Source organism: Bidens hawaiensis, unplaced genomic scaffold (assembly GCF_021521415.1).
Source record: "Bidens hawaiensis isolate Kalapana, Puna unplaced genomic scaffold, B.hawaiensis_p1.1 tig00050503_1, whole genome shotgun sequence".
NCBI classification, from domain to species: Eukaryota; Viridiplantae; Streptophyta; class Magnoliopsida; order Asterales; family Asteraceae; genus Bidens; species Bidens hawaiensis.
Window position 1 is genome coordinate 4,708 of NW_027499035.1, and position 19,377 is coordinate 24,084.

Genomic DNA, 19,377 nt, shown 5'->3' on the forward strand with positions numbered 1-19,377 from the left:
AATGGAAACAACATATTACACAATGACTTGAACGTAATATATAATGAACGCAATACTATTTTTCTCAAATTAAATGAATTTGTCATATGTCAATCTGAATAAAAAGACAATGAAGGTATTACACAATGACTAAAAGTTAATGACGAACAAAACGACACAATGACGTAATATTTGTTTTAAATTTTTACTTTAATATGAGTACCAATTGAAAAATATAATGATCAAAATCTATAATACAATTCATATGAAAACTCAACTAAAAGACACAATGAACAACAAAAAACACAATTAAAAAAAACCCATTAATTTTTTTTTTATTTTTATATAACAATATGATACTCATATTAAAGATAAAAAAAAACTTATTATTATGGTGAATTTTTTTTAAAAAAAATAATGTCGTATGAAAAAGTTATGGACATTTTAAAATGATTGGGGAATTGACATGTCTTGTATTAGGAGAGAGAAAGTTAACAAAGGTGGGTTATTACCTTCATGCCCTTTCTATCAATTTTTATTTATTAAATTAATCTCAGCCATTCAAATCTAAGATCAATGTACTGGATTCCTTCTCACCCTTCTCGTTTTTGTTGTCCTTTGTATTTTAACTTTACCCACATATTAAAATTGGTTGAAAAAAATGTAAGAATGACTAAGAGATTGAGAAGTGGCAAGAATGAGCAATCTTTTATTAGAATAGACAAGTGAATAACATTGTTTCAAACTTGGTTCTTCTCTTATGCATTCTCTCATTCTTTACCCTCTTTAAGGGTATCCATGAATGTACTAGTACAAACTCTTACACTCTCTGAATTGTGATTTGTAAATTATAGGTGGGGTTGGCTTTAGGCATCAATTCTTAATTTAACTATTAATTGGGTTTACCTGAAACTCTACTTTTTTTCAAAAACGAACCTGAAACCACCCTAATAACAACACGGGTTAATTGGGTTAACCCGATCAACACTTTTTGATCCTATTTAACCCGACCCTAATTTCCCTTTCGGGTTTGGGTTAGGTCGGGTTAATTGGGTTCGGTCATTTTGGAGACCTAGTCTCCAGCTTGATCATCAAAAGATCCAAGTATTTATGCAAACCTATTTATGATAAGCTAAGCATCCGGAACGCAAATGTTATTGGAACAAGTTCACCGAAACAGACTTGAAAGGTAACCTTTAACAAATTTTAAATAGTAAAGAGACGGGCAAATGGGTTTTCATTAAGCTCAGCGAAAACGTTTACATTAGATAATGAAGTCTCTAAAAACGTTATAACACAAAATAGAAAATAAAACACTTAGACCGACTATACATGCTTCTGGATCCATACATAATTAACAATTAGCAGGCATGCTCTGTGTTAGTTTCAACTCTTTTGTACAATGGGCACAACTCCCAATTGACTCCGCATGCGTATGCTAGTGATACGCTTCGTGGGGATAGATCATATGCCCTACTGAGTTGCAAAGAAAACTACAATATTGTTTTCGCGAAAGTTTGAAAATATTTAGAGTTAGCTAAAGATTCACCAACATATAGCAAGACTGTTTTGCATGAAGTTAGTAAGGCAAGTCCACACAAGAAAAGACCGAGTAGAAGACTGGAGATATAGTTATTAGATGTTATCTGATGGCTCGGATTTTGAAATTATAAAACATTGTAATTATGTCATAAATCAAAAGGACGCTTGAAATAAAAGACGAGTATTTAAATCCAGAGATTTTATAAAAACATTATTTTATTAAAAGACTTATACTAAAAGAACGCAACTATAATATATTACAAAACCAATACTAATTATTGATCACACGACTAAAACTTTGAGGAAGGCTATGGCACATGACTTTCCTTTTTTAGGATCAATCAGGATTTCGAATAAATGCTGGTTAAAACCTTTTCAATTTTTCATAATAGCTCAACCTAGAAGTGTGTAGCTAAATAACCGAATATGAAAAACGAAGTCATTTTAACTTTCCTTTTGGCACATGGGAGTGGAGCATCAGTGGGGGAATTCTAGAGCAATTAATACTCAACACACCGATGAAAAACCCAATATCAATGTTTTAAAACCCGGTTTTTAATCGGATTGAACTAGACTAAATAATGGTATAACCGGTTAAATTGGGAGATTCAACCAGGTTAAATAGTTATCGTATGGGTTTGGATCTGGTAAAGGGTACAGTTCGTGATAACTTAGAAGCTGGTGTGATAGAGCATGCAATGAGCAAAGTCAAGATATTACAAGTGAGTTTTGTAAAAAATATATATATATTTGTGTATAAATTGATTTATAAATTATACGGCGTAAATAAAATTGGTTCATCTGTCACAGTTTGCAGCCGAGGCAGCGATAACAATACTTCGAATCGATGACATGATCAAACTTGCCAAGGATGAAAGTCAAGAAGGTCAAGAGTAATTTATTTTTCTTGGAATTATTTTACATTTAATTATTTTTTAGGAGTTATGCTGGTTGATTTTGTTAAACTAGACGTTGATCATGGTACGCACGCTTCGATTTATGTTGTCTGCAGAAGCTAGGAACCCATAGGTCTGAATTTTTTTTGTTTGATTTGGGGCATTCGTTTATAACCAATAAAAAATTGTCACGTGTCTTTTGTAGTACAATTCAATGAACGGCAACTTCACATGTGTCATGGGCTCGCATTTGCACATGATCAATGACAAAAGCAAAAATCGCGTAAATGGAAGGGATTTCCAAAAGTAGATAATAATAATAATAATAATAATAATAATAATAAATATTATATTTATTATTATTATTATATTTATTATCATTTGGAGGACAGTGTACCTTTTTTTTTTCTAAAAGTATACTTTTATAAACAACCAGCCAAAACGCCAAACAAGCACCCTCCGCATGTCGGAGGACTGCCAGACAACAACACAACTACATGAAAACAAAATTACACTAATTTAACCAATTGATTTGGTCCTTGTTCGATCTATGGTTATATCAAATAAATCATAACCGGGGGGGGGGGGGGGGGTTCCAAATCCATCACTCACCACACCCAATGGTGGTGTGCCACCTCACCCCACCACATTCTATCACTAATGATGAATTTAGTGGGGGTGGTGGTGTGGTGTAATGGTTTAGTTATTTTATTTATTTATTTATTTTACAACTTAAAAAATAAAAACAATATTTTAAATAGAACAATTACAACTTAAAAATTATAATTAAAAAAATTACAATTAACAATCTAATCCTCGTCTGAATCTGGAAATTCCAAACCTAAAGAACCTATAACTTCAACTAGATCATATCTCAACCGATGGTGAATATCCTCATCCTGCAAGTCTAATTGCACATTCTTAGGAACGGAAACTTGAGTAGGAGGATCCGGCACCCAATCTGGAGAAATTGCACGTTCATCTTCTTTTACTAACATATTGTGTAATATGATGTATGCATATACGTAGCTAGAGATCGTAGGTTTTTTCATCGCACGAACCGGTCGACTAAGTATGCACCATAGACCCTTTAAGACACCGGAAGCTCTCTCGACATCTTTTCTTGCCGATTCTTGAAACTTCTTGAACGCCTTTTCATTGGTCTCGACATGTTACGAAAAGGTTTTCACAAAAACAGACCATTGTGGGTAGATACCATCGACAACATAGTAACCACGTCTGTAATATCTCCCGTTGACAAAATACGGACAGAAAGGTGTAGTACCATCTGTTACGCTCTGAAACAACGGGGATGTGTACAGAACAGTGATGTCGTTGTTTAAGCCAGGAACACCAAAATAAGAATGCCAAATCCATAAATCATTTGACGCAACCGCTTCAAGTGAGATGGTCGGTCGTTTTGTATCACCCTAACATACGCCCCTCGAAACTCACGTGGACAATTCCTCCATTCGATATGTGTACAATCGATGCTACCGAGCATCCCTGGAAAAATGCCATCTAGCCTCATGCGCGGCGTAAAGACGTGTAATGTCGTGTCTTGTTGGTTTTCGTAGAAACTCCTTGCCATACAATTTAATAATCACGTTACAAAAGAATTGCAGACATTTACATGAAGTTTTCGAGACATTTGTAAGTATTCATAGAATTGGTCGGGTGGCTTACCTGTCGCTAATTGACAAATAGCGGATTTGCATTTTTGAAGCGCCGTAAAACTTCGTTTGCCCCTCGCGTCGTAAGATTCTTGAAACCATTCTTCGCTTGCTTCGACGTCGGCTACAATCTTTAAAAATAAATTTCAGCAAACGAAACAGTTCCCTAAACGTCTCATCATTGTATTTCGGCTCCTCCACAAAATAAACGTTCATTAGCACTTCGTGGGCATGTATATGATCATGATCCACCATTTTTTTATTTGGACGGCTCGGGCCTTCAAGTTCGTTATATAACAACGAGAACCATTCGAAAATGTCATCGTCCGTAGACGAATAGCTATCGGTGTCTAACGGAAACGAGCTGCTCGGAAATTCCATATTTTTTTTGTTTTGAATGAAGTAGAAGATTAAGGGTGTTTTGAGTTGGATTTGGTTTTGAGTTGGATTGAAATGGTTGTTTATTTATATTGTTTATTTATATTGTTCACTTTCTTGGTTTAATAAACGTGATGGCTATCACGTTGGACCCTCATCACGCATGATAGGGGTACCAGCGGCGGTGTTGGTGGGTATATCACGAGTGATGGGGTGTCCATCACGGACCACCCCCACCCCTCTTAACGATTTAATCTCCCCAATTATTGAATCGATCTTGATCTCCTTCATCATCATCATCGTACTTAGTAAATCCCACCAATAACAAAGCTATGGTAGGGTCTGAGGAGGGTAAGATGTAGACAAACTTACCTCTACCCCATAGGAATAGAGAGGCTGCTTACGGTGAGACATCCGACTCGATAGTAGTTTTGCATCAAGCCTTGGACATAAGGCACCTAACACTCAACCATTGGCCGATTAGTGCATTAACCCTTGTCTTTCGGCTATCAACGACACCACATGATGTCTGATTAATGTTCCGCCACTTTTAACGTTATTTTCACGAAATTAGTAAAATAACGTCAAATTAGTGCAATTTCACTCCCCCCCTCCCGAGAGCCCACACATATATACATTATTCAAAAACAGTTGCATTTTCTGCGAACAAGCAATTAACACTATCCCATTAAACACCTCCTTCTCCTTAGCCCGAAGTCCCGCCGACTTGAAAAACTCTAAGAAATCTCTAACCGAAAAACCAAGGATAGAAGGGACCTTGAACCAATGGCTAACATGATCCCACACCACCGTGGGCACCATACAACCTGTCATTATGTGGTCAATTGTGTCTAGCCTAAACTCAAAAGGAGGGCATAAACTCCTCAGGCCTTGGACTTTTCTTCTGTTTAAGGTCTCCCAAGTTGAGACTCGGTTTTGTTCCGCCCTCCAAGCATGGATATTACATTTAATAGGGACCCACTTACACCATTTCATAACATAATTATTGCTAAAATCTTTGTCTTTCACTAAAAGCTTCTTAACCGAAAAAACCATAAAAATTCCTGAGTTCTCTCCAAGCCACTCCCACGAGTCTAGCCCCACTGACTAGACATCAGCAATCATAAGCTGTAGGTTCATATTTTTACATCAATATCAATTTTATTTATTGAGAAATCTGCATTTTGTCTCCCTGGTTTATATCCACATTCGATGGGTTTACCCCTGAAAAAGATTTTGCGAAGTTTGGGCCCCTGTGTTTCTCCGGCGGGTTCCTCTGACTCCTACCATCAGTTGACCCGTTGTTGACTGTTAATCCAGAAGGGTAATTTAGACATTGCACTATTTATCTCCCCTGATTCAATAAAACCCCCGATTTAGGGTTTTTTCCCCAAACACCCAAATACAAACCAACCGTTCGAACATTGAACCCCTAATTTTTCCGATCACCGTTAAAATCAAACGTCACCTGCACACATCATAATGTCGACCTCGTATTCTATTAGGTCGGACAGTGAGTATTGTGACCCGTACGACCTATATGGTAAGGTTTTTCTGTTTGCTCAACATTTTCATTTTTTTGCTTGATTGTTGTTAACGGGTTGAATGTTGTTATAGGTGAAAATTATTCACATGCGTTCACCATAATACTTTTCCATGGAGGGTATTTCGCTACCGAGGGGCAGCGAAGATACGAAGGGGGGAAGATCACTTACGTTGATGAAGTTCAAGTTTCTGAATTTCGTAAAAGTTTGTTGCTTGGAATACTTTGTAAGTTACAATATGGTTGTGGTACAGCTTGTTGTTTTCATTACAAACATCCGCGTATTAGTTTGGACTTGGGTTTAAAGCCGTTGGTTGAATATTATCATTTTCAAGATGTTTGTGATATGATTAGAGGTGGTGATGGTATAGGTACTCACATTGTTGAGATATTTGTAGAACATGGCAGGACTAGTGGTACTGAAATTGTGGTCTGTGATTCTGGATTTGTACCTAGTTTTGGTTTTGAAAGTGTTCATGAAGTGAGTGGTCAAAGTGTCCATGAAGTGAGTGGTGAAAGTGTCCATGAAGTGGGTGGTGAAAGTGTTGATGAAGAGAGTGCTGAAAATAGTTCTAGTGAGGAAGATGATGACAGTTATGATAGTGATCTATCAGATGAAAGTGATCCTGAGTATACGGCTGCCTTTCAAACACCCTTGGAGGATGTAGAAGTTGACATGAGGTTGTATAAAGCTATTGTAGATTTTGATGTGGTAGAAGCAGCAGCTGATCATATTAGTGATGATGATGGTTTAAATCCTTGCATGGATACCTATGAGAGCTCTGATGATGAGCGCTTGAGTGTCTTGAATAGTATGCTAAGAAAGTTCAAGGGTAAGGAAAGGAATAATGATGATGAGTGTCCATTTTATGTTGGTCAGTTAATACATTTAAAGGAAACATTGAATGAAATGGTAAAGAGTTATGCTATTCATGCTAGAAGAGATTTGTATATCAAGAAGAATGATCCTTTAAGGTTTAGGGTGATTTGTTTGGGGACCAATCCTAATTTGGTTGCTGGTGAGGGGTCAAATGTGTCAAGTCAGGAAAAGTTGAAGGTAAAAAAAGGGAAATGAAACCCACTTGCCCTTAGATGCTGCACATCTCAAGACAATCTGTTGAGGATAATTGGTGTGTGAAGGCCATTCCTAGAAAACACGACTGCCTCAGAAGTAGAACAATTGGTTTGTACACAATGTCTACTATTGCCAAAGAGATTGAGGTTGAGCTACAAACCACCCCCAACTTATCTGCCAAGGAATTGAAGGCCAAATTCCAGCAGATGCATCAAGTACAACTTTCTGAATCGAAGATGAGAAGAGCAAAGACAATAGCTTTGCAAAGGAAGGATGGTGACCACACCAAACAATACACCCACCTCAGTTCATAGGTTAAAAGTCTGAGAAGCCAATGTGTGGTGAATGTGGGGGATAGAACTTGCACGTGCAGGAGATGGGACTTGACAGGTATGCCATGCAAACATGCTGTGGCAACCCTATATAACATGATAGAAAACAACATGTATGTCGATCCATTGGAGAAGTGGGTTGATGAAGCTTACTGGTTAGACACTTGGAAGGTGTATAATCACCAAATCAGGCCCATACCAGGCCCTGATATGTGGACACCCTCAAATTGTCCAACAATAATAACTCCTCCTAAACATCATACTCAGATTGGCAGACCGAAGAAGAGTAGGAAGAAGGCACTAGGTGAGAAGAAGAAATTGGCAGCTAGCAAGAAGAGGAAGAGGAAGATTGAAGAGGTTCAGGAAGTGTTTTCTGCAGGAGGAAGACTTACCAGGTTGGGGCATGAAAAAGTTGTGGAAGATGTGGAGGTTACGGACACAAGATCAGAACTTGCAGGGCACCAATTCAACAATAATGATGTCAACCATAAAGTTGTGTTTGAGTTAGATTGATGGTGTGTGTTTGAGACTATTTAAGACTTTTGTTTTGAACTTTCTGGTACCATGTCATGGTTTGTGTTTGAAACAATTTAAGACTTGTAGCATGTGTGTTTGATTTGGGACATGATGGTTTGTATGCTATGTTTGATTTGGGATATGATGGTTTGTATGCTATTTTGACAGTATTTTGTTTAATGCTTTTAAAACTAGTAGCATGTAGGCAAAAAATGCAAACATTACAATAGATTTAATCATGTCAAATTAAAGTACAATTCAAATGCAAACAATACTAGAAACCAACTACAATGTTACTTCCAATGACAATCATCATTTGACCAGTTAGAGTCCCACACTGGATCGTCTTCGTATTGATCATGAAAGTAAACTTCTTCCGGCTCACTGGTGTACTTGAAAGCTGCTTTCACAACCTCAGGGTCATAATCATCACCAGGATCCATTTCATGTTCTTCACTTGGTCTAAATAAGTCTATCTTCTTGCACTAAATAAGCCATCAACTCATCTTCACCCAATTGATATTCCTTGTCTTCCATTTGACTTTTGTCTTGGTCAAACTGCACTTTCTCAATTTCATCGTTCCCTAACTTAACATTCTCAGTTTCATCATGGCTGCAACATGACTGATAATGTGAAACACAAATTTAAAGTAAATAGATGAAACAAGAAGCTCTAAAATTTAACATAAACTTAAATAACAACAACAAAGATTACATTATCCCATACTACAAAGACAATGTTAACAGCTAATCAATAAAAACACACATAAATGAAGAACAAAAACCAACTAATTCCTAGCAACATCTTCAAGCTTGTTACTTCTTTGGTTTTCATTCTTGCAAAATCATCTTTCTTGCAAAATCATCTTTCTTGTTCATCATCTTCACCATTGCTTGAATTACCTTTTCACAACTAGGGCATGTGGGATCATCAACCCATTTTAGCCATCCACAACTCCCCTTCAAATATATCAACAAACAAACAACCCTAATTCGATTCACAATTCACAGATTACCCCTAAAATTGACCTAAGCAACACGACAGACCAAATCATCATCGATTAACAGACTAGAACCCTAATTCGTGAGTAATTAAAACTTACACAACACAAAAATCGACGCCCCGGGTTTGCATCGGTCCTGGATATCCGGTAACATGTCGCGGCACCGCATGAACATCTCACACAAACCTCATCTGCACAGCAAGGCTTGGAAGGTGAACCCGAGGAGAATTGACTTGACTTGGATTGAGACATCCGTCAATCGGGTCGCCCGATAATGCCGTTCAATTACAGGTTGAGAGAATCGCCGGAGATGGTAACATAAAGGGAAAGAGGGTAGATCGAGTAATTATAAACGAATCAGGGGTAATAAAGTAATTTCCTTTTTTTAACGGGTCAACGACGGGTCAACTGACGGTAGGAGTCAGAGGAACCCGTCGGAGAAACACAGAGGCCCAAACTTCGCAAAATCTTTTTCAGAGGTAAACCCATCGAATGTGGATATAAATCAGGGAAACAAAATGCAGATTTCTCTTATTTATTTTAGTTGATTTATATACAGTTGAAAACTAAAAATAAAACACCATAATGAAATTCGTTTTGAGACTTTTATCTTACATCACAAACACTCTTTTTTTCCTTTCTTTCTTTTTTCTTTTAAATCTGTTTTTATTTGTAAAATTATCATATAACAATGGTTTTTTATATACAAAATAACTTTCCTTATTCATAATACTGTTTATTTCCAAATTTTACAAAATTGTATCTTGCATCCTTCTTTCCAAGGACCGTTACCTTGCTACTTAAAAACACAATCCCAACAAAACAAAATTTCCAACAATCCAACTTCATGGTATGCACCAAATCTTTAAGGTTAGCCGTCTTCGCAAGTTTTCCTAAAACTCCTTTGTCCCTTGTTTCTTTCAATCTCCATCTCTCATAGACTTTTGTTCTCCAACACTTTTGTACTTCAGAAATCTGAAATCTCTTAGGTGCCATTTGTATCATGGCGCGTGATCGGTCAAGCCATCGGGTGACTATATTACTCGCTACCATATTCATTCATTTGTTAGGGGTGTCGATTACTCTCTTGGTGTTGTATTGGCTCGTTAACTTCAGAGAAGGCTTTGCTTTCACGTCACACGTAAAATTCAAAATTTTTAATGTAAGTTTTAAATAAATATGTGTATTTAATAGAACGTATATTAAAAAAAATCGTATGAGTTTAAAGATATAATCCTAGTTTAAGTTGTGTTTTGTTGCTTGATTGTAGCTGCATCCACTTCTAATGATACTTGGATTCATTATCTTTTTTGGGGAAGGTAAGAAATAAGTTACAACTTAAACTAATGGTGGGTAAATTGAGTTTTTTGAGGAACTGGAACTGGGTAGGACCTAGTCAAGAACTGGGTTGGGTAGGAACTGGTTCTGGGTATGGTCGGGGTTTTTACTGGTTTTATTGGGTTTTTATCGGGTTTTGGCCTGGTCGGGTCGGTCCATGTTTTGACCGGGTAGAGGTAGAACCAGTATCGCTAGTCCGAGTCGGTTCCGGGTACGGTTTCTCTGAGAAACTGAACCTGTTTGTACACGTGGGTCATGCATACTAGTTCTGGGTCGGGTCTAGAACCAGGTTTTTTGCAATACCATGACAACATACATGCTAATGCGTACCACTATATTAAATCAGCATTGATCACATACAAAGCGATCCCTGGAACGAGACACGCACTTAAACTAATTCACCTACTATTTCATTTGGTCGCGCTTGTAACCGGAGCCTTGGGCACTTACGCTGTCTTCAAGTATCATAACGAACTCGATATCCCACATATGTACACTTTACATTCTTGGATCGGTTTGTCTACCCTTTGCTTATTCGGATTTCAAGTAACATTTCTTAACTCTAATCCCAAAAGTTATATGTAATCTACCAATGTGTTCATATATGTACTAACACAGCTTTATATATTATAGTTGCTATTGGGATTCCTCGTGTTTTTGTTCCCGGGCGCCAAGTTAGCAACACGAGCTAGCATCGCTCCATGGCATATATTATTCGGTCTAGTCATATTTGCCATGGTGATATTGAGTGCGGAGACAGGGTTAATTGAGAAATTCATTTTCCAAAAGTTGAAGCATGGTCAAGAAGCATTTGTTGTCAACTTTATAGGATTGCTGATACTTCTATTTGGGACATTTGTTGGTCTTGTTGTTGCTCTTCCTCTAAGAAGAAAATAGCCCCTTGAAACAAATGTTAATTGATTCGATTCAAATAAAATAAACGACTAATTTATATGTTTTTTTGGGCTGGAAAATTTATAAAAATAATAAAGGTGTTACAAATTATGATGTTTTGTTGAATTTGTTCTTAGGTTTCTTAGCCATCTATGAAGTAACGTTATATAAACAACTAGCTTTTGAACCCGTGCATTACATGAGATTTGTCAAATAATAAAATAAAAAGATCCATTATCTAAAAGACACTACTAGAAAACAAGTCATTTTCCCACAAAACTTTCCTACAAATTTCCTACAACAAGTAGTTCCAACAGATTTCCAACAAAAAAATAAGCTTCAACTTTGTTACAACATTATCTAATAAAAATTATGTTAAGTCAAAATAGTTTTTGTAGGAAGTTTACAACCACATGTTTTTGTAGCAATTTTGTAAGAAAAGTTGTTGGAAAACGGTTGAAAACGATTTTCAAGCATGTGTTTTTCCAACGTAACTTTTTGTTGGAAAATTGTTAGAAACTGGATTTTCCAACAAATTTCCTATGAATTCAGTTGTAGAAAAACATATCTTTTTCTTGTAGTGAGAAATGAACAGAATTATAGGTAATAAGATGATAAAATATATAGTATAAACAATAAGAAGTCTAAAATTTCAAATTTACAAATTTGATTTTTTTTATATACAACATTTGCAAAAATTGTTTGACCAATTACCCGTGGATAACTATGATAAGTGAGATGAGAGATTAGAAAATTAAAAGAGAAATTATAACTCATTTCTCAAAACTGTTTTGTCTCTTGACCCATGGATATGTAGGATAAATAAGATAAGAAATTAAAGAATTGAAAATGAAATTATAACCCATTTGCCAAAATTATTTTGGCTCATGACCAATGGATAGTTGAGATGAATGAGATGATAAATTAGAGAATTAGAAAGGAAATTATAACTTATTTGTCAATATGGTTTTGCTCCATAACCCATGAATAGGTAGGATGAATGAGAAGAGAGATTAGGCCTATAATGAATTTAGGATTACCACATCATCCTCATTATTTTTCTTTATTAATATAGTTAGATGGAACGCATGCCAAAAACTGCCATAACCACTATATCATTTAATCATGATCATTTAAGCTGGACGATTTTGTAAAATTTGCAATTGTGAATTCATTTGGCTTGTTTTCTTTTCAATTTCATTTTATTTGTAAGACCCCAAGCCTAAGAGGCCTTACAGTTGATAATTTATAAGCATAAATATTTCAATACGATTAACTAAATAAACAATAGCAGCAAAAACATTTAACAAAGGGAAACACAAATCATCTTTGGTTAAGGCCAAACACAAATTAAGAAAGTATTAATAAAATTACGAGAAAGATGGCAAAACTTGTGGAGTTAAAGAAAAAAAACACAAACTTGAGAGAAGAGATGTATGATATGAACATGTTTGTAACTAACACCGAGCATATGTAATCGACAGATCAGGCAATATACGAGGAGAAAAATAGAAGAAATTCATGGAAAATACCGTCCGTAAAACCTAATCTTTTTATTTCAAAACTAATTAGTATCAAATAATAGTAATAGTAATAACTGGCTAATGATTATTGTGCCCTTGGGTAATGAAAATACTTTTGCCACCTCATAGGGGCTAGATTTTGCGCTTTTACATTGGTTTTTTCATACACATAACCTAAATAGCAAATGCATATCAACATGAAGTTTGTGTTCATACTTCATACAACCACATATATCAAACTACATGAGCACATGGTGGTCTAGGCATAAAAATGGACATGTCCCATTATTAATTAGCAAACGTGTTGATCAATTTGTAATTGTAATAATGGAAAACATGATAATATGATAAACCCATTAATTATATATGTACATGTTATAGCATGGAAAGTAGCAACAGCATCGAAGAAGGATGTAGACGACATGGTTGTCAGCTTGATCGAGTTCCCCTTTATGATGTATAATTAATGATGGTGTTAGGGTTCTTGATAGGAACCCGGTTTAGGAGAGGGGATGCAAACAAAATTGTATGTGTGAGAGATTAGGTTATAATGTTAATATATATATATATATATATATATATATATATCTTTATATACACCCAATGGGAAACCCTTTATTAGTTATTTAAAGGTAATATGACACATCAACAATTACCAAACTAATATATAATAAGGTATACTTAATATTTTGATCTAATATTATATAAATGATAATGATAGCAATATATATATATATATATATATATATATATATATATACTAGTTTGAGGCCCGTGTATCACACGGGTAATTGTTGAAAATTTTAAACTTTGGTCATTAAGTGAAAGACAGTCAACAAATTGATCATATATTGTTAATCAGTTACAATTTAATTAAAATTATAGAAATTATATAACTAATATTACATATATATGTTACAAATAGGTAAAAATTTCCTTTTACACTACATTTGTAATTGTATTAGCAGGTATACATTGTTTATCAAAATCAAAATTTTTAGTCCATGTCTGCTTGTAACTCTTAATAAAGTAACATATAGGTCTACTTATAACTCTTGATATAGTTATATATAGTTGTCCGTGCTATAAAAAAAGTTCTCCAAGTACATACCAACTCTAGATAAATGATAATTTATATCCATGGTACTAATACAAAAAATATTCATACACATAAAATATCATAGTTTTTAATCAATTAATATGATATCATTTGAGAAAATCTCCTCATGTTTATAAAAAAAATATGATTATCCCAAAAACCATATATATACCTGAACTTTGATGATATAAGTATCTTTAGAATCTTTACAATTTGAAATTGATTGATCATGATAAATTTGTTATTAATATTCTGTGTATAACAAATTTTTAATTGACTTTATATTTTACAATTAAAAATTGTATAATCTAGCAACATAAAAACCAAAAATTTAAATATAAAAAAATGATTTTTTTATTTCATATGAATGTAATTGCCAGAAAAATGAAAATTACATACTAGCATTAAAATCATGTTCAAATAATAGTGATCATTCTGAGTTAAAAGAATATTAGAAGATTTAAAGTTTCATAAAATGAATGTAGTGATTCTTATTTATAATCGTTGAAAGTAGGGCAACCACCTTTACTCGTAACATGAAACCCAACCCAAGAAAACTCGTACCTGAACCCAAACTAACCTAACCCGAGAAACTCGAACCCAAGAAAATACTAACCCGAACCTGAACCGAAGTAATTCGGGTTGGTTCTTGGGTCCAAATTCTAGGTTTCAGGTCAAACCAAAAACTTTTAGTTTTAAAATCATATGTATTTTTAGGTATTAAATGTTAAGCCTTAGCCGCTGACGTTATCAGAATTTAGTCCAAGTCGATTGTTCTCATTCCACATATTATGAATCAAATGTTTATTGTTTATTATTTTAAATATAAACCATAATAAACACTTTAATTAACACTTCAAAATTCACTAATCGTCTCTTGTAAATCCATATGAAGAATACTTATTATATGTATTAATGAATTTAGTTGGAATAAACCTATAATTTTAATGTTATATATTGAATTGACTTAAAAGATAATGACCATATATAAAAATTAGTTGAAAAAAAGGTGAGGAGGGCTATGGTATTAACAAGTGGCAAAAATTGTAGGCTTTTATTAAAATAGATTATATTTATTCTTACAAAACGTTCTATATTGATCTTGAACTTTGCTGGTGTGCGTGGATCTTGTAAGGCTCGAGTAGCAATTGGGGAGTAAAGGAATGAAGGATACAACCATTGGCGGATCTTAGTGTATCCAAGGCGGGTCGCGGCCCGCCCAACTTTTTCGTTCGATAGTGTAATTTTTCCGAAAAATAAAAAAAATTACATGCGTTGATCTGGCTCATCCAAATTATTGTTTAAAATTAATCCTCCAACCCACGTCCCATATTATGTGTTCAAGATCTGTCAATGGATACACAACACATAGGTTAAGATCGTCATTTGGTTTGGTAATACAATGTCTGGATTGATAAACCCACTTGTTTAAATCTGTGCATTGCAAAATAAATGAACGCAAGGTAGTTTATCACACTATTTTCACAAAACAACAATAACTCTCTGCATTGCAAAATACTACCATAAAACAATCTCCTAATTAATTCTTATATATTAAATAAAGATAGAAGACAAATAAGCATCATAAAAATACACAAACCAAACCGAACCGAACCAGACTAAACCAACTTAAGACCGAATTCCGCCATCCAAACTAGCAGTTTCCATGCAAACCGACTGGTCAGCCCCTGTCATCCCATCCATGGCCTGCCACCTTTGGAGTGCCTGAGGCAAACTCCGGTTAAGGTCAATTGCATAAAAATCATCATGGTCTGATTCAGCCGGTTTCCAAAAGTCGTTGAGATACGATAGCACACTAACTGCATGGTACATGTCGGGTCTTTGGTATGGTTCACGAGTACAACAATGGCCAGCTAACTCAGCCACCATGGTCACACTGGCTAAAGTCGGTTCGTCTAGAAATGGTTCGAGACATGGGTCGATTGCTTTTCTAAAGGTTTCTTTGTTTATGTGCACTTTTTTGAACCATTGGACCAAATGGACAGTGTCCTCATTTTGGGTTTCTTCTATCGCTTTTCGGCCTGTGATTAGCACCATTAATATTACCCCGAAACTGAACACGTCGATCTTGGTGGTCACTCGACCCGTTACTGAATGAATGTTAATATATACATTAGTAAAAAAGTAAAATCTAAAATCTAAAATGTTAATAATTTGTTTCATATTCGGGTGGCAAATAGCGACACGACCTAACCTTATTTTGTACAACAAACCAACCTGATTTACACGTTTACATCTTTATTTTTAAACACCAACCCATTTGACATGTTTAGTTATATTATAGGTTAAATGATTTGTATTTAGGTTGACTTGTTTAACCCGTTTAGTTAAACAAATCGACATGTCAACCTAGTTAGTTAAACAAGTCGGCCCACTGACATGTGTACGACACATTTACATCCTGATTATCACCCACCAATCCTTCTAACACCTTTAGAGCATTCACATCCCATATCAATCTTATAAATTAACTACAAATTATATAATTTTTTTAAAAAATTGCTTCTTACTCTTTAAAAACTCTTACAACTCATTCGTCATATTTATCTCTGTCCAATTAAATAACACTTATTTATTCTTCTTTTCATTATTTTTTTTCTCTTAAATTCACCTCCATTTTCTCTTAAATTTAAAAATGAGGTTAGGAATGAACGTTGGGATGTGAATGCTCTTAGAGGAACTAGTTAAACATATCGTTTTCAGGTTAAAACTATTTTAAGTGTATATATGCATGTTAGGTTTGACGTTTTTAACATGAATAAAAATACAATTTGCATTCAGGTTAAACAATTCAACTCCCGAACCTGCAACATGTTAGCTAACCCAACATGCTTAACACCCCTTAACCATATAACAAATTTACATATTTACCATTTCTTTTAACCTAATTTCCACTTCTATAATCAAAGATAAAACACATCTAATACTACTTTCTAATTTTAATTTCTACAACTAACCAAAAGTTCTGGATTCGAGTCCTAAAAAGTAAAAGAAATATGTTATTTAAAAACAACATTACCTGCATATTCCGGTGCAAGATACCCAAACGTTCCCGCCAGTTGTGTAGCCGCGGAAGTTTTACCATCCGGCGCAAGCTTAACCAGCCCAAAATCCGCAACTTTAGCCCGCATATCATCACCCAATAAAATATTAGATGGTTTTAAATCCCTATGAATAAAACTTTGATGTGCTAACCCATGCAAATACTCAACACCTCTAGACACATCTAGAGCATTCAACAATCTTCTTGTCCAATCAAGTGGCCTCAAATCCTCACTCTCCCAATTAAACAAACACCTACTTAAAGTCCCTTGTGGCATATATTCGAACACAAGTAACCGTTCATTTGCATCCAAACAATATCCTAAAAGTGCAACTAAATGTTTGTGTCGAACCCTTGTCAAAATCTTAACCTCGGACTGAAACTTGTCTAAAGCTTTCTTATTTGTGAAACTAGATTCCACTCTTTCCATTCTTTCCATTCTTTTAACCGCGATTTTCGTCCCGTCGTGTAATTCGCCTTTGTAAACCGTCCCGAACCCACCCCGCCCGAGTATATTACTCGGGCTGAAGTTGTTCGTGACGGTTTTCAAAAGCTGGATTGAAATGACAAAATTGTCTAGCTCAATCTCGTGGTCAGTCGGACCAGCACTCGATATATTTTTGTTTTTGTGGGACCGGTTCTCGGGATTCGACCTAGGGATTGTGATTTTAACCCTATCATCATCGGATCCCGAGTGGCCGGGTTCAATCACCGGTGTACTTTCGTTGACCGGACTTCCGGGTCGCCCTTTTTTCAACCGGTAAACGCAATACGATATTAACCCGATTAGCAAAACCGCACCACTAAAACACCCGATAATCAACCATGTCTTTTTACCACTATCACCGTCACTGCCACCACCACTACCACTGTCTACACCACCACCAGTTCTTTGATCACTATCACTACCACTACCACTATCACTGCGATCAAAGCTGCCGATTTTTTCCCCACCACCTATAGAAGACGAAGCCAAAACCGACTCGTTTTTCTCGATTTTCGTGTTCCCGTAACTTACCACCGTAACATTTGGTCTAAAACTTGGAACTTTACCATAAAGTTGATTATTTGAAACATCAATCTCCACAAGACTATGCAAATCCTTAAGCTCATTAGGTATCACCCCAGTCAAATTATTATCCGCAAGAACCAACCTTTGCAACGACAAAATCGACGAAAAATTCGTCGAAATAGTCCCCGTCAAATTCATATTCCTAAAATTAACGGTCGTGATCTCTCCGTCAGTCGAACACGTTATCCCAACCACGAGTTACACGGGTCATTCCCGAGCCAACTCGCAGCAAAAACCTGCGGGTACCCGACCGATTCCACAACCGCAATCAACAAATTCACACGTGAATCGCACTCGAAAGCCGGAACTTGTGAACAAAAGCTATCAATCCCAAACATATCAACAGCAACCGTATCACTAAACTTTGGCATTGGCCCTTGAAACATATTATTAGTCAAATTCACAACTTTTAAAGATTGCGAACCGGTTATAGAAGGCGGCACAGGGCCTGTTAACATGTTATCTCTTAAACTCAAACTTTGTAACTGATTCAAACCCCATATTTGCGGTATCGGACCCGAAAACATGTTCCCATGCAACCAAACTTCGGTTAATTGTGTCATGTTTTGTAAAACCGCAATGCTACCATTTAATTTATACGTACTCTTTTGTGCATTTAGCCATAAACTTTGTATTAACGACCCCGAAAACGTGGTGGGTAGTCCGCCTTCGAGGTAATTAAACGCTAATCGTAAAGTTATTAATCCGGTAAACGTGTTACTCCCGAAGAAATTAGGGATTTTGCCTGTTAGATTAGTTGAAGTCGCGGAGAATGTATGCAAATTCGACGCCATTTTTAAACTATACGGTATATGCCACGAATTAAACGAGTTGTAATCGAGATAAACCTTTTGTAACGAGGACATACCGTCGAAGAAATTCGAAGGTATTGAGGTAAAATTGTTGTTGTTGATTAAAAGATTTTGCAACTGAGTTAACCCGGTGAGACTCGGGAGTGGTCCGGTGAGTTGGTTGAATTGAAGCTCTAGAATTTGGAGTTGAGTGAGATTATTTAGGGTTTGTGGAAGAGAGCCTTTAAGGTTTAGGTTTCCGGCTTGGATTGCGGTGACTCGGTTGTCTTTGGAGCATGTTACGTGATCCCAATTGCATGGGTTCGGGTCGGTCCAGCCGAGGGCATTTGCAGTGGCGGATCCAGGAATTTTTTTTAGGTGGTTCCCTCTTAATTTATAAGGTGGTTCCTACGCGTCTTCTATATATCCGTACACTATTATTTCGAAACTCGGGTGGTTCCGGGGAACCACCCGTTTGTATGCTGGATCCGCCCCTGGGCGTTTGAGGGTTCCAGATGGGATTTTAAGACATGCATTACGTTGGAATCGTTGAGATTCGACTGCGAGTGAACGTTGATGAGTGAAAGAGTGAATATGTTGAGGATTAATGTGAGAAATCGAGGTCGGGTTTGGGTACGTGCATGGGGTTTCATTATTT

At 35.9% G+C, this 19,377-nt stretch overlaps 1 protein-coding gene and 1 pseudogene across 2 annotated transcripts; one reads left to right on the forward strand and one right to left on the reverse strand.

Moving 5' to 3' along the window:
• The first annotated feature begins 9,923 nt into the window (after window positions 1-9,923).
• LOC143598562 (putative ascorbate-specific transmembrane electron transporter 1) lies at window positions 9,924-11,173 on the forward strand. The gene is made up of 4 exons (XM_077076752.1): window positions 9,924-10,100; window positions 10,209-10,257; window positions 10,623-10,822; window positions 10,910-11,173. Exons 1-4 carry the CDS (start codon window positions 9,942-9,944, stop codon window positions 11,171-11,173), a joined length of 672 nt encoding a protein of 223 aa, XP_076932867.1. The 5' UTR covers window positions 9,924-9,941.
• A 4,203-nt stretch (window positions 11,174-15,376) lies between these two features.
• Window positions 15,377-19,372, reverse strand: LOC143598563 (receptor protein kinase TMK1 pseudogene; annotated as a pseudogene). The gene is made up of 3 exons (XR_013147133.1): window positions 19,259-19,372; window positions 16,833-19,127; window positions 15,377-15,903 (listed from the first exon to the last, which is right to left on the reverse strand). The product of XR_013147133.1 is annotated as a receptor protein kinase TMK1 pseudogene (transcript).
• Window positions 19,373-19,377: the final 5 nt, after the last annotated feature.

Excerpts from the sequence above, each read along its gene's own strand:
- LOC143598562 (XM_077076752.1), top strand. The coding sequence starts at position 9,942 with ATGGCGCGTGATCGGTCAAGCCATCGGGTGACTATATTACTCGCTACC. Across the intron at positions 10,258-10,622 it reads CATTATCTTTTTTGGGGAAG|CATTGATCACATACAAAGCG; the intron begins GTAAGAAATAAG and ends ATATTAAATCAG. Across the intron at positions 10,823-10,909 it reads TTTGCTTATTCGGATTTCAA|TTGCTATTGGGATTCCTCGT; the intron begins GTAACATTTCTT and ends TATATATTATAG.